The sequence below is a fragment of the Cinclus cinclus genome, chromosome 2 (genome assembly GCF_963662255.1).
Source record: "Cinclus cinclus chromosome 2, bCinCin1.1, whole genome shotgun sequence".
NCBI classification, from domain to species: domain Eukaryota; kingdom Metazoa; phylum Chordata; class Aves; order Passeriformes; family Cinclidae; genus Cinclus; species Cinclus cinclus.
The window spans coordinates 86,598,580-86,612,933 of NC_085047.1; the positions used below are offsets into that span (position 1 = coordinate 86,598,580).

General features: G+C 34.3%; 1 protein-coding gene across 1 annotated transcript in view; it reads right to left on the reverse strand.

The window, feature by feature from the left end:
* The window catches only part of VWA3B (von Willebrand factor A domain containing 3B), a 55,359-nt gene that overhangs the window by 13,911 nt on the left and 27,094 nt on the right, over positions 1-14,354 (reverse strand). Inside the window, 9 exon segments of the mRNA XM_062515023.1 lie at positions 395-513; positions 4,758-4,914; positions 5,031-5,053; positions 5,852-6,021; positions 6,673-6,779; positions 7,871-7,998; positions 9,405-9,587; positions 10,555-10,653; positions 13,846-13,977. Of these exon segments, the coding sequence (XP_062371007.1) occupies positions 395-513; positions 4,758-4,914; positions 5,031-5,053; positions 5,852-6,021; positions 6,673-6,779; positions 7,871-7,998; positions 9,405-9,587; positions 10,555-10,653; positions 13,846-13,977 (1,118 nt within the window).

Consider the following 14,354-nt stretch of genomic DNA (forward strand, 5'->3'; position numbering starts at 1 on the left):
GTCCTTAATTTAAGTGTCAGCCTATGGATAAAGGACCTTAATTTTAAATTAAAAGTCTGGCTAGCATTATTTGTTTAAGGGCAATCCCTTCTGAGGGATGACTGGTCTCAGGTTTGCTGCCAAAAAGTAAAATAATTTTCTTTTGTCACTGAACAAACATAATACGAGCAACATGTTGTTAATTATCTCCTTGCCTACTACCTGTTTTCACGTTCAGCTTTTTTTTTTTTTAAGAAAATAAAATTTCTTCTACCTGTTAATGGTGGATTAAAGTGTATCAACATGCAGAATTATCAGTACAGAGCACAGCATGTGCGAGGAAATACAGAGGACCTGAGAAAAAAAAACTTAAACATGACTGCAACCATGATAAATTTCTGGTGAGTAGACTTGCCTCTCATAGGATTTAATTGCTTGTTCCAGCTTCTTTTTATAGGCATCAAGATTCACTGCCCAAGAATTAATTAGTGCAATCCCCTTCTTGTCACTGCTAACGTGGGCCAGTGGTAATATCTATTATACAATAAAAGACACAGATATAATTTATCATACAAATTTTCAAATTACTGAATGCCAAGGCTCAGAACAGCCAGAAGGAAAACTGGAGGCTGCAGAAAAAAAAATCTAAGCACCACAAATGTAAGAATTAAGACACAGCTTTCAGCCAGTTCTTCTAAAATTATACAATCCCATTATGTAGAAATTACAAATTAAGATTCCTAAATACGAAGTAATTCTAACTTAATCAGTACTGTCAAACAATTCACTCCAATACTGTAAGTCAGAAGGAAACAAATACGTGTAGTGCATGACCATATTACAGGTTTTATTGCCTTAGAACACTCATACTTTATAGCATCTAATTCTACCATACAGGTGTGAGACTAGATAATTTAAATGTATTTAATGCTCTTATTCTGGAGGACTTTATTTTGTAAGGAAAGCAAGTAGTAAAACTGTAGAGAGATCACACTGATCACCAAAGAGTGAACAAAGTGGACATTGGTCACCAAAACTTCTCTTGATTACTTAGGAACCTCATCAGGTTCATCAGGATCAGAACTTCAGTATTTTTGAAATCTTCCAATACAGCACCTACGTAAGTCAATGTCATTATAAAATAAAAATGAATACAGATGCGAGTAGATCTTCAAAAGGCAGAGAAAAGCATTGAAATGCATGACAAAGGAGAAGGAAAGATGCCTTCCAAACTCTCAGTCCAAAGTCCCGCCATCTTTCAGCCTATGAAATTATTCAGGAGCTTGTAAAAGAAAAGAAAGAAAAGCTCTTTTACATATCAGTGCCCTGATGCTGAATCAAATAAAAAAAATTTAAAAAAATTAAAAAAAAATCCAAGGAGGAACTGGAGAAGAAAGAGAATGTTAATCTCCCCAAAACTGTCTTCAATGCCTATGATTGAGTGGGAATCTTCCCCAAGTGCCTGTCTGAGATCAGGATATAGATGAGAAAAACATGCATGAGGTTCAATTTACATGAAACTAAAACCCCTGATGTGGGAATAAGACAAACAATCAGAAAATAGAGGAATAAAGAGAATTATTTAATTGAGAAAAAAATTCAGTGATGCTTTATTTGTTTTTGAATCATCTCAGCATAGCTGGATTCCAAATTTCAACAGTAGAAATCATTCTTTTAGGAGCAGTGGTGTGACTTTATATCACCCTCTCTGTCCAAGGACATCATCTCTCTGATTAATAAACCTGTGTCACATCAGTGCCAGGCCACATCAAAGCTCCTAATATGAAATTAATCTTAAAATCACTTAGAAGCTAAAGACAATAGGAACATGTCAGTGAAAGTACCTTGGCAGAAACAGATGAGGTAAATCTCTGCCCATAATTCTGAGCTGTGACATCTGGCTACTTGTCATTTCCAGGTGAAGTTTGAAAGCTGGCAGGCAGGGAAGTGAAGATCCCTCTTCAAGTTCTGCACTGCCATGATTGTTGTCAACAATGTTACTCAAACCAACATAACAGAAGTTCAGCAGGGCCTCACGGTGTAGGATGCCTCACAAATCCCAAGAGTGAATTTCAAGTACAAACAGCATAATTTGCAATATGACTATTTAATATAGTTTGTAAAGTACTTTGTACAGAATAGAAGGGGCAGACAAGCATAAACACATTATTATACTTTTGAAGACAAAAAACAGAATGTATTCTTAGCAAATACTAAACTTGAAATACTATGCATACTTTGAGAATAATGAAAACTGCTCACAAAGTCAAGTGAAATTTGACATATTCAGCTGATAGAAATCAAAGAGAATTTTCTAATTGCCAAAATATGTTTTCATTTCCTAAATTAAATACTTTAAATTCCACACCAAAATAATTCACTTGTTTCAAAATGGCTTTTATTTCAAAAAAGTTTCAAAATCTTAAAAGATAAAAAACAAAGCACAATGACCCTATAAAAATTTTCTTACTTTAGACCAATGAAAGATAGTTTTGTTGTCTGAATCTGATTCTTTTGAGCAAAGCACTGAGTCAAAACTCCATGACTTGCAAACCTGTACTTAGATGCCACAACCTGCAGCATATATTTACATGATTCTACAGGGAAGTTTTCCCTCAGAATTAGCATATTCAGACATAGCATAATTCAGTCAAGCTCCCAAGCCATTATTTCTTTTCTGAATATGAACCTGGATGGGCAGTTTAATAAATTAACCTCTTTAAAATAACTGTGGTGAAACCGACAGCACCAAACTGAAAACATCAGGTCAGCCTTTTGTTAATGAACAGTTGTCATGGAAACCTTTTTCTTGCTGCATCTTCAAGGTAAGAAAACTGTTCATACTTATTCTATCATCACTGCTAGCAAAGGCCAAAAATAAAAATTATACTATCCCCTGAAAAGCAAACAAGAATGTCTGCATTCCACACAAAGAAAACTAAGATCTCAGAAGGAACAATGCAAAATTACCTGTAAACTTATTATCTTCAACAAAATCCTCTGAAGTTCTGGAATAATCAAGATCATTAAAGTTTCCTATTCAAGCTTTCTGTCTAGTGTCTATTTTATTGATATGCTGGTGTGAAGCTTGGGGTGAAGTGGGTTCTGTAGCTCAGAAATTCTACTGCTTTCACCTTGTGTGCAACCCTCAACCTTCTTTTTCTTTCCTATACTCAGCTTCAGATCCAGAAAAATCCATTCCTCTACACATAGAACAATAATTCTCCACTGCCTGAGAAACAGAATGTCTGATTACAACTAATGGAGACTAGGTATGAAGAAATTACAGAAATTATTATTTTGCCTTAACATCCCTGAATCTAAAGAAAGCCCATGGAACACTGTTTGGATTCTGTACAGCACCTGTTAATTCAAATAATACTGAATTTAAATCAGTCCTGAACTAGACTACCAGGAGTTCCTATGAATTGCTACTTGTACACAGTACTTGCTGTATCATAGTTTAGACTACTTTCAAAGACAGTCAGTCTGTTTTACAGAGTGCTTTGTTTTTTGCAAGGGTTGTCTGTAAAGGATTCAAAGGGCTGTTCACTGAGAAACATGGAAGTAAGAGGACCTCTTAGGTATATTCAGAAAAAGATAGAAAAAGAAGCAACTGCTCACAAGTCACATGTAAGAGTTTTGTGAAATTCACAATGCTCTTGTTTGACATTTATGGTAGATTATTTTGCACAATTTTGTAACTATTTGATGTCGGATTTTTTTTGAAAAATGGCTATTTTACATCTGAAATGTTAAAATGTACCTTTTTAATGTTCTCATATAAAAATACATATTTTAATTCTATTTTTTAAAAATCCACTTATAAAAAAAATTCTTACAGATCTTGGTTTTGACTTGGTTTTACCAGAGAGAAACTGGTTCTACCAAAGAGAGGAACTGGTTTTTCTTCTACAGTCTGCATGCTTTAGGAAAAATTCTCATTCCTAATTTTAAAAAATAAGCATGTATACTTTAAAATGTCAAATAGTGTACATTTGCTATAAATATTTTACTTAGTTCTATAACACATTCTCTTACAAATCCCTTGTTCTTTCTTTAAAAAAAAATGTTGTTTAGCTTTTTATTTGAGTATTGTTTAAAGAAACAGTTTTTATTAATTGAAATGAGCTGCAGCATAATCATAGGACTCTTCTAGGATACATCACACAAAAAATTAGAGCAACTTGCCATGAAATGGATTTCCTGTAAGTGGAATGGCAATTCCAAACTTTATGATACAAAATTCCCCCTAAATTTTATTGTACAATCTTAATAGAATCTTACAACTGCCTTAACATTTCATTTAAAATGTCTCAAAAATTAATTTTAATTGCTGAATGACAATACTTGTTGAAAGATCTTAGTTCACAGTCACATGTAAAAGTTGAGAATGTATAAATCCACTAAATGTGCACCACCACCCTTTTCCAGATGACTTTATGGAATAAAAGACATCCTCCAGTGAATTAATAAGTATCAGTGGAGGCTGTGGTGCTCAAGAAATTTCTAGAAACCCCATGGCTGCACACTGCCATCAGCTGGTAACTGTGAAAGAACTTAAGGGTAAAGTAGGCAAGATATATTATTAAATATCAGTTTTATCCTCTTACTGATGCATAAATGAATATTCCAATATGCATGATACATTTAGTGCACATCAACAATCTACAGTACCAGAAAATGTTATTATGACATTCATAGAAATTAATTTTTAAAATCCTTTTGAAAACACTATCAAGTTTGGTTCTAGCTTTCAAATAGCATAGGAGTTTTACCTTATCAAATACTTTAGAAACTCCATGCTTGTCCAGAACTGGGATGTATTTTGTGCTGTGAGTTACAGTTGTAGGAGCTAAGGCATCCATGATGGTGAGTCGCCTAGCGGCCAAGCCATGGGTCTTTAACCAAAGAGCTGAACAGATATCTAGAGAGCTAGAAAGGAGAGACTGTGAGATGTAGCACAAGGCAGAAATACATTTGAAAGGTTAGAAATGAGTGAATATGTAAACTCTCAGTTTTGTTATGCATTTGTACATGCACACACATACCTTTTAGATGCCCTTTTCACATTCTGCATATTCAGATCTAAGAGAAAACATTTTCATTTTGTTATCTCAGAGATTTTGTGGACACAAAAATATGCATAAATAAGTTGCCATATAGCAGCACCAATTTTTTTATTTGCACCTACAAGCAGCATCATGCACAAGGACTATACAACATTTCAGTTACTAGCTAATCAGTGAAAATTCATTTTCCTCACCTTCATTGTGCTTGATCAATAGTAACAGTGTTATCATATGCCTCATGAGCCAAATCAGCCAGTCAGGAAATTTATAAAATACGAAGGCAATTTTGTTTTTTAAACTGAAATTTGTTTCACTTTATTTATTTTTGACCAAGATGGAAGACTAACTAGTTTATTTCCCAAGTCAAAATGTGATACCAAGTACTACCACTAATGAGGTGGCCAGGAGTAGCTAATTTAAGGTACACCACTATTCTCTACAGAAAATCTCTATAAAAGATATATAAAAAACTAAACATAAGATGCTGAAATGTAAAAAATTCAAATATTTTCAAGTGTCATAGGTAAGCTTTTAGAATTACTTAGAGGATGTATCATAAAGTTCTGAGTTGGACTAATTATTCAAAGAAATTAATGCTATTTGCATGTATTTGTAAGCCCCACTGAAAACCCAGTTGTGAACTTCTAGTTTGGGAACTGACAGGAATCTGGCCACAGCTGTAAGTTCACTGTCACAATACCCAACTACACGTCCAACTCTGCATCTCTGTTTCAGTCCTTTGTACCACAGATCTGCAGTTTTGCCTCAAAGGAGGCAACATTAGTTACAAATGTAACAACAGGAACCTTTTCATCTGCCCCACTTGGAGCTTGTTCTGTCAACTTGCCTTTGAAAATTCTCTTACCTTTCACACCCTTCTTCTCCTCTGGAGATACTCCTTCCTCTGGGCTTTCATCCCTAGATTTCACACCTTGGCTCAGGATTTGCAGCAGACTTGTGTTTGTTTGATCTGTAGTTGTCGAAAAGGAAAGAAAGGAAGAGCTGATTTACTGCTCAAATACATGCCTGGGATTTTTGAGTTCCTCTTTGGTATTCAGTATCTAAGGGACTGCCTACACAATACCTCAAACAGAAAACTACTTCAACACTAAGTTGTACTTTGTATTTTCCTTAAAGATGAGGGTTTCTTTTACTTCAGCTGGGTAAATTTAGTTTCAGACTGCATACAAAGGACACTTCCAGGAGAAATGTAGTATTATGGCTGTAGTAAAGGGAAACATTAGTGTAAGTAATGCTGTAATAGGTATAATATAGATTCTTGCCAATTATATACTTACTTAGAATAAAAGGAGGGTTTAATATCTACTGTTAAAAACCTGTTTACAGAGCTTTCATAATATTCCACTAAAATACTACTTTTTCATAGCAGGGCCTGCAGCAAAGCACAAAGGAGCAGATATTTGTTTGTCTGGCTGGGCCAAATGAGTAGGATGGCTGAAAAGTAGAGATGAAGAGAAGTTTAGATTTTCAAAACCATGATTACTTAAGTCAGCAAACAAATTTGTTCCCAAAATGAGGGATGACTTTTGCTATTTGCAACAGAATCATTTCAAGGTAGTGAATGAACTCTGCTGACAGTTACAGCTCATTTGAGTCTTACCTGCATATAATGCTTTCTTTCTTCGGGCTGGACTGGCAGCAGTGCTTTGCCCACTTTGGTCATGTGATGGCACTGATGGTTCTTCTGAAGCACAGCTCAGCCTAATCCTAAGAGAAGTACTCAGCTCTTAAATGTGTCTGGATACAGGGACACAGAGTGTATCTGCTTGTGATTACTGCTTGTAAGTGACAAGAAGAAATTACTGCAAATATATTACACCAGTTTAAAAAATGCTAAGCTGAAATTTTCTGGCAATTTAAACACTGATTTCAAATGCTTCGAACAGTGCAAAATATTTTTCTGTTTTACCAATATGCATTTCAAAGGAGAGCTCATAGGAGGTTAAAATATCGTTAGGTTTTTTAATTATTTAAATGCTATTTCTCAGTTTATTCAAAAGATGTTCATTACTTTTAAGGTAACACCCTCATATATTTTTAATAAGAACAGAATGTTCTGCAATAGCTACTTTGAATCCCAGGGCTCAGTAGCTACCATCAGCAATGAAAATATCTGCCACATACCTACATATGCACATAAATATATATATACATATATGTCTATGTCCCAGAATTAATAAAAAATAAAATATGCAAATTCTGAACTAAACACTTAAAAATGTTTCATACTGGACATCCTACCTGCCCTTTCACACATGAAATCATAACACATCACCGTCCACTTTTAATAATTTCTACTTTGTTTTCATTCCTCTACTGTTTTAAATAGATTTCTGTCCTTAAAATCTGATTCCTTTTAATGGATTTTTAAATGGTTTTCACTATCACTGCACAAATAAATACACAAGTATATTTGTACATAATTTATGTTTCAATCAGCATATCCTAATGAGTGGTCATTTAGTCATGAGGTATCAAGCCCACTCTACTTACATGCCAATAATTTTTAATGAATTCTCTATGTCAGAGGGACCAATTTTTCCATGTGTTGAAGGCAAAAAAATAAATTCCCCTCTTTGCTTTAGTTATTCATAATATGTTGAAGCTATTGGTATATTTGAGATAATTTTGCTTCAGGCATCACAGTATTACTAAATTTTTCCAGATTTTTCTTTTCCTTTACCTTGGCTGTTAAAAAAACTTTGAGAGTAAGAAAGCAACAACCCTTCTTTTTAAAAGGAGAAATGTAAGAGACAGTTCCCACCTATTATTAATATAATAACAGAATAAGGACATACTTATTCTCTGGATGATTTTCTTCATTACAAGAATTCATCATCAGACTTTTCTCATGAAAAGTCTTCACTTTCTCTAGATCTTTCTCTCCTTGATCAATTTCTCTCTTCAAAAGATGTATGTCTTTATTCTAACAAAAAGAAAATCAAATGTTTTAGTACAGTTACTCCAAAATATGTTTCATTTCTGAACTTAAATTATGTAAGTTGTGATAATAATTCTGAATAATGACTCAGGACAGCTTCCAAATTTTGTATACTTTTTCAAGTAGGCTCTTGTGCTTGCCATTATAACCTTTGAAATGATTCTTCCTTTCTAGGAAAATGGCAAGCATTCCCTAACTACCCAGTTACCCCTTGAGATATGAACAGCTCTATTTCTGAATAAGGTAATGAGGTCACTAGCTCCACTCATTTCAAGCAAGCAATAAAATAAGTAAGCAAATAAATAAAATACAAGATATGTACATTTAAATGGATAGCCTGTCATTCTACAGATCTCAACTGTATAACATACTGTTCCAGACCCAGGGAAGCAAAAAACATAGTCTTCAAGCCAACACTGGAACTGACTAGGAATCATTTAGGCTAGAGGAGCAAAGAGGAAGGAAAATCCCTTATTTAATTTGATGTTCCCTTTACAGCTCAAACAGGGCCACAGGCTCCCATCTCCAAGTCTGGAGATGTACAACACAGACCTTGGTTATAATTCTTTCAACAGGAGCAGTGTCACACAGTCCACACCAGCAGAATCACTGAAATTGCCCAGTACACTGACATTTTTCAAGAGCTGGGTTATTGTCACATCTTCCTTCTAATTGGTCTGTAAAGTTCAAATTTCCGAGTATTTTCTTGTTACTGGTTGTTCTCATGGTTCAACTACTACCATTTCCGAAATCCTTGCAACCAATTCACTGAGTGGCAATTTTAATTAAAAGCAAGAATATTTTTCAAATGGGTATCTCTGTTAGTCTATTCAGACATTTCCAGCTGGGGACTGTTGAGTTGTGTAGTCACACTTGATAGATGACTGCTACTCTAGTCATCCCAGTCCTTATCGATCTCTCCTAAGCAGCTACTGTAAAACAAACTAGTAATGAAATGAAAATCCATAGAATCATTACCATTCAAATTCATCTCTGCTTTCTCTTATTTATTAAAAGGATACAAACCATATTTAATTTTAAACAGTAAATTATTCCTGAAATAGCAGAGATCATGTGTTCCAGAGCTGATTTAATCTACATGCATTTTTAGGTTTTAGTTTTCAACTGGGAGGGCATCAGGAGAGGGAGAATGTGTTTGGAACAACAGCACTACAAATGTATTTACATTATATTTAGCCTTTTTTGTTGTGGTCTAGAAAAATTTCGCAAGCAAAATAATCATATTATTGCTTTCATATCACATCAAATCTGACTAGGATTAACCCTCACTTTTTTAGTAATCTATTGTAATATGAAATCACAATAATGCAAGTCATGTGGCTCTTCAAAGTAGCATGAAGCAGCAAATATATTTATTTGCAGATACTCACAACAATAAACTCTGTAGTATCAGGATCACTCCAATTAACATTGTAATAATGAAACCGTCCCTCTGTTTTAGTAGATAGTTCATACAAAAATTTATTGGCTTCTATATCATCACAGTTGAAGGATACAGTATGGATGGGAATTTTACAGAGAAGTTGGATTTCAGCCAAAATTATCTGGGGGGGCTGAAAATCAAAAAAAAACCTTATGTTAAAAATGTGGCATTCAGAAACATATTTATCAAAACATGGAGAATTTGAAAGAATTTAATCAGTCATTCTGTTGCTCAGAGATGGACACAGATCAGTTAAAAGCATCCACTTTATACAGATGGCTATTTCAATTAGAAATCAGCTAAATGAGCTAATTTAAAACTGATTTTGCAAGACTGATAAATGCATTAAAGCACATGATGTAATATAATCAGTACTCTTTGTTTATGAAGTTTTAAAAGAAATTACTAATGTTTAGGAAATTAAACTACTACATTAGTGTTTAGTATCACTGTATATATATATATTTGGAAGCATACGAGTGTGGATCTTTTTAAGAAACTAAATTAGTTCAAAGAAATGTTGATTCAATACCAGGAAACAAAGTAGAGGTTGAGAAAAAAGGAAAGCTAATTTCCTCCTCCCTTAAAGAAATAAAAATTAGGTGAAAACATAGATCTACAATCTGCAAAAAATTATGAAGGATCTGGTAGAAAAAAATTACTAACTCAGTTCCCTAAATTCATGATAACATTTCAGTTCTTCAAAATACTCAAAAATCTTGACAAATTAAGCAATGTTTGCAATATAATTGTTGTGTTGGTTGAACTTTAATAGTTAAAGGCAATATCGGCCATTTTCTTTCTTTAGCTGGTAAAAAGGTATAAAAGACATTATTAACAAGGTAAAAAGAAACTAGTTATTCACTGATTTTGAACTTAATAAAATATTAAAAATAAGAATATTAATAAGTGTACATGAAGCCAAATTATTCTTTGGTAAAACATTAACTTATGCTCTTAGCTAGAAAAACTGAAAGAATGCCAATAAACATCCAAGAGACTCCACAAGACTCAGCACTGCAGGTATGACATTCATCTCAAAATTCCAACTGCTGACACCTCTTTTCTGCATTTTCTGTTTTCTCATTTTGAAATACCTGGTCAGGTCTCCCATCAGTCAAGAGATAAATAGCCTGAGTGTCAGTATCAGCAAGAGCAATCTGGAGAGCTTTGAGTGTATTTGTGGAACTTCCAACCTAAGAAATCAAAGAGAAAAAGATAAAGAAACAGCTAAAAATACTAACAGTTCTTTGTCTCTGTTCTTAAATTCACAATGACAGTGTACTTATTCAAGGGATAATACAGAACCAAAATTACTAAAAATGGTGAAAACATTTATGCTATGTAGCTAACGAAAGCTAAGCAAGAGTCAAAGTAACATAAATGGTACCAGATTGGTATTCAGTGCTTATGCAAACACACAGAAGTGAAATGCTGGCAACAGCAATCTGAGTTGTACAGGAAAAAGGAATCACTAAAACACAATAGACAGATAGGAAGAAGTAAGACAAGAGATGCATTCTTTTAATTTTTACCACTGATGCTCCTGCTTGCTAACTCATCACACTCCCTTGAAACACATTTCAAACAGTTCAAAAGCTGCTCAAAAGAGTTGTGCAATTGTATTTCTCCAAAATTGGTAAAGGAGTTCTTGGTTTTCCAAACATATTTTTCCAGAGTTTCTCCCATCTACCCCCTTCACACTTTTATGTACATATCATTTCTATTTTAGCACCAAAAAAAATAGCTATAGTAACAAAACATGGTGAGCAAACTACTGCTGTGCTCACTAAAAATTTCCACTGCTTAATACTAGCACTTTTCCTAAGTCATTCACATACTTAGTGATGATGATCTTTATTCTTTCTTCTTTTTACACTAAATTCAATGAAATGCATTTCATGGGTTAGGAACCTTAGCTGTACATTTTATGTCTTCAACTGTCCACCTTTCAAACATTGTGTACCTTCCAAAACCTTCCAAATTAATGGTACATGCAAGGTTTACTAGTATGAAAAACTATTTCATCAAGTCTTAGTCTTTTAATGGAACCAAAGCAAAACCTTGAAAAGGATAAGAGTCTGTTTTTATGCTTGTATAATACCTGAGTACTGCTCTGAAGGGCAGTGAAGATTGTAGTGGTGTAAGAAAAGATTCAGGATCCACGTATATAATGCATTACAGAAGATAAATGTAAATATCTAACATTGACCCATGCATGCAAAAATATGGTAAGAGATAGCATTATTTCTTCAGTCCTATGAACAGTGTTAAAATTTCTTCCAGCCCTCCCTGCCAGCAATCCATTCTATTAAAAAGGGCAGAGGAAATCAGGTGAAATGGAATAGAAGGTACATTCTGAGAGTTACTCTGTATGGCTACATAAGAGTGGATGGGCCAGGCAATGTAATAACTCATCTACTTATCTTCTAACTCACAAGCAATCCTTACCAGTACTATGATAATTGATAAAAGATCCGTGTTAATCATAAAAGTATTGGGGTTTGCATAAACCATAATACTTAGGTGTGAAATGAAGCATGGACATTAGATAGAGAAAAATATATATGATTAAATCCCCCTGATATGAATATTGTGGTTTTTAGTAAATTGTATTTGATACCAGTTTGTAAAATGGGGGTTTCCCACGGCCTGAAAGATATTGCAAAATCAGATTTCCTGCCTTTGTATAATCAATTGCAACCTGAAAGATTTTGCAATACCAGATTTCCTGCCTTGGTGTAATCAATCCCAACCTATCTGTTAAGACCAGACCCCCCACATCTACTGTTCCTTATCTACCAAGACCACATGGCTACTTGACAAACTGTCCAGAGACTACAAGGAAAACCATACTATAAAAAGGAGCTGCAAACCAAGGTTCAATGGAGCGTGGAGTGGGCGGTGACCCCTCATGTTCCCCAGCACTGCTTGCTCCGTCTATATATCAAATAAAGCAACTTTAATTTTGCTAAATATTGAGACTTTTTTTCTCATTTATAACAGTACCCACTCATAAGAAATAACCAACATAAGCTGTTAAATTTATCTAATACTCCTGATGTTTTAGTAATTATAAAGTTTTAGATGCATTGTTCGTTATCATGCGTAAATTGGCCAAACTGATTTAAAACAAAACAGCTTCTTCACATCTTTTCACATCATGGGAACATAGGGTGGATGCTGATGATGTGCAGAAAATAACCCTGTACTTTATGGTAAAAGCTGTTCATTTTAGGTTTCTCAATTGCTACTGTTACAAATAAACACCAGTTTTATCAGAGTTTAAACAACAATGACATATTTCAACTGTATGACAGTACTACCTCTAAAATTTTAAATGTTATCACATCTTAAGAGTTTTTAAGGAGCAGTTAGCTACTGTTTATAGCTCAGCTTCCTTATTCATAATCTTGGGACCAAAGAGCCTAAAATGGGATCAAAGGATCTACTCTGAATAATATCCCAGAGCAAAACCTCTGTTCATTTCAGCTTCACTGTAAAGACAACTTTTTTGATCTCAGACTTATATGTGCAATTCTTAAAAGAGGCTACAGGGTCAGCAGCAGATACCATCCCTGAAAGAAAGTAGACTGGTCTTGTGCCTTCCTATTCCATTTTAGATACCTAGATCTGAGCTTAGAATGAAATTTATAATCAAAAATTCACTTTAAAGAATGATTTAAGAGGCCATTCACTAATGCATATACCAGATGGTATCAAAATATGGTAGTTCAAAGTATAATTGAACTTGCATGATGCTGTACAACATACATTACTTAAACAGAGCCAAGTGACTGACTACAAGCAGTTCTGCTTTGTTTCAGGGAAAAGTACTCAGATTTTGGCCACTGTCAGAGATAGAATACTGAGTAGACAGATGTTTGGTATGTTTTGTATGCTTTTTTGGTATGTTTGTTCTCATGTTTTTATGGCACCTAAAGTTAGCTTTCTATCCAGGACTAGAAATGCTTCTCCAGTTCTTTGGCTTTGGTCTCCTATACCACCTATGAGATGTAAGTTAGCCAGCAACACCTCTCATCCATGCAGCAGCTCTGCAGCAAGAATGACAAATTTAAACATAGGGTCTGAGCAATGACATGATTCCTACAGAATTCAAATTGGCCAATGCTCACATTGTGGCTACTAAACATAGTAGGCTGCAAGTTGAATTAATATGATTTTATAAACAGGTCCATTGTTAATGGATTATTACACCTGACAAACACATTGCATTCAGCGCTACTTAATTTTATCCATCATCTGTATTGTCAGCTTACTCAAGTCAAATACTGAGTCTATGCAAAATCACCCCAGCCATACAGAAAGTGGAGAAACACACACAACTTTGAACAAACACCCTTTGTAATAATTAGCTGCCATATTACCTCAAGTCCTTTTATCCAAAGCCAAGCATCCTGCAAATTTTCCTCATTAACTTCAGCAAGCTTCTCTTGCCATGCCACTGCTTGGGCGCTAAATTTCACAAAGTTAAATCTCTTCTTGTGCCTCAGTTGTTCCTGCAGGAGACAGCACCTGAATTTTACCTACTATTAAAAGAAAGAATACTTGTATCCTGAAATACTGAGCAATAGAAATTATTTTAATTATTATGTCATTAATTATATGATTACAATAAATTATTCTAACATATATAATAAAAGTTACGGTGTACAGAGAGACATACAAAACCAGAGACAATTATTGCTTGCCACTATTAAGATAGCTAGAAATTCCCAAAGTAAGTTTCCATATACTCACACTTCTCAAACAATTCAAACAGCAAATGTGTAGGAAGGCATGAAAGAGAGAGATGAAACCGGATATAACCAGTGATATAAGAAAGGGTTTATCACTGCCTACCAGAGGAAATTGAAATGAGAAAGAAAATAAGATG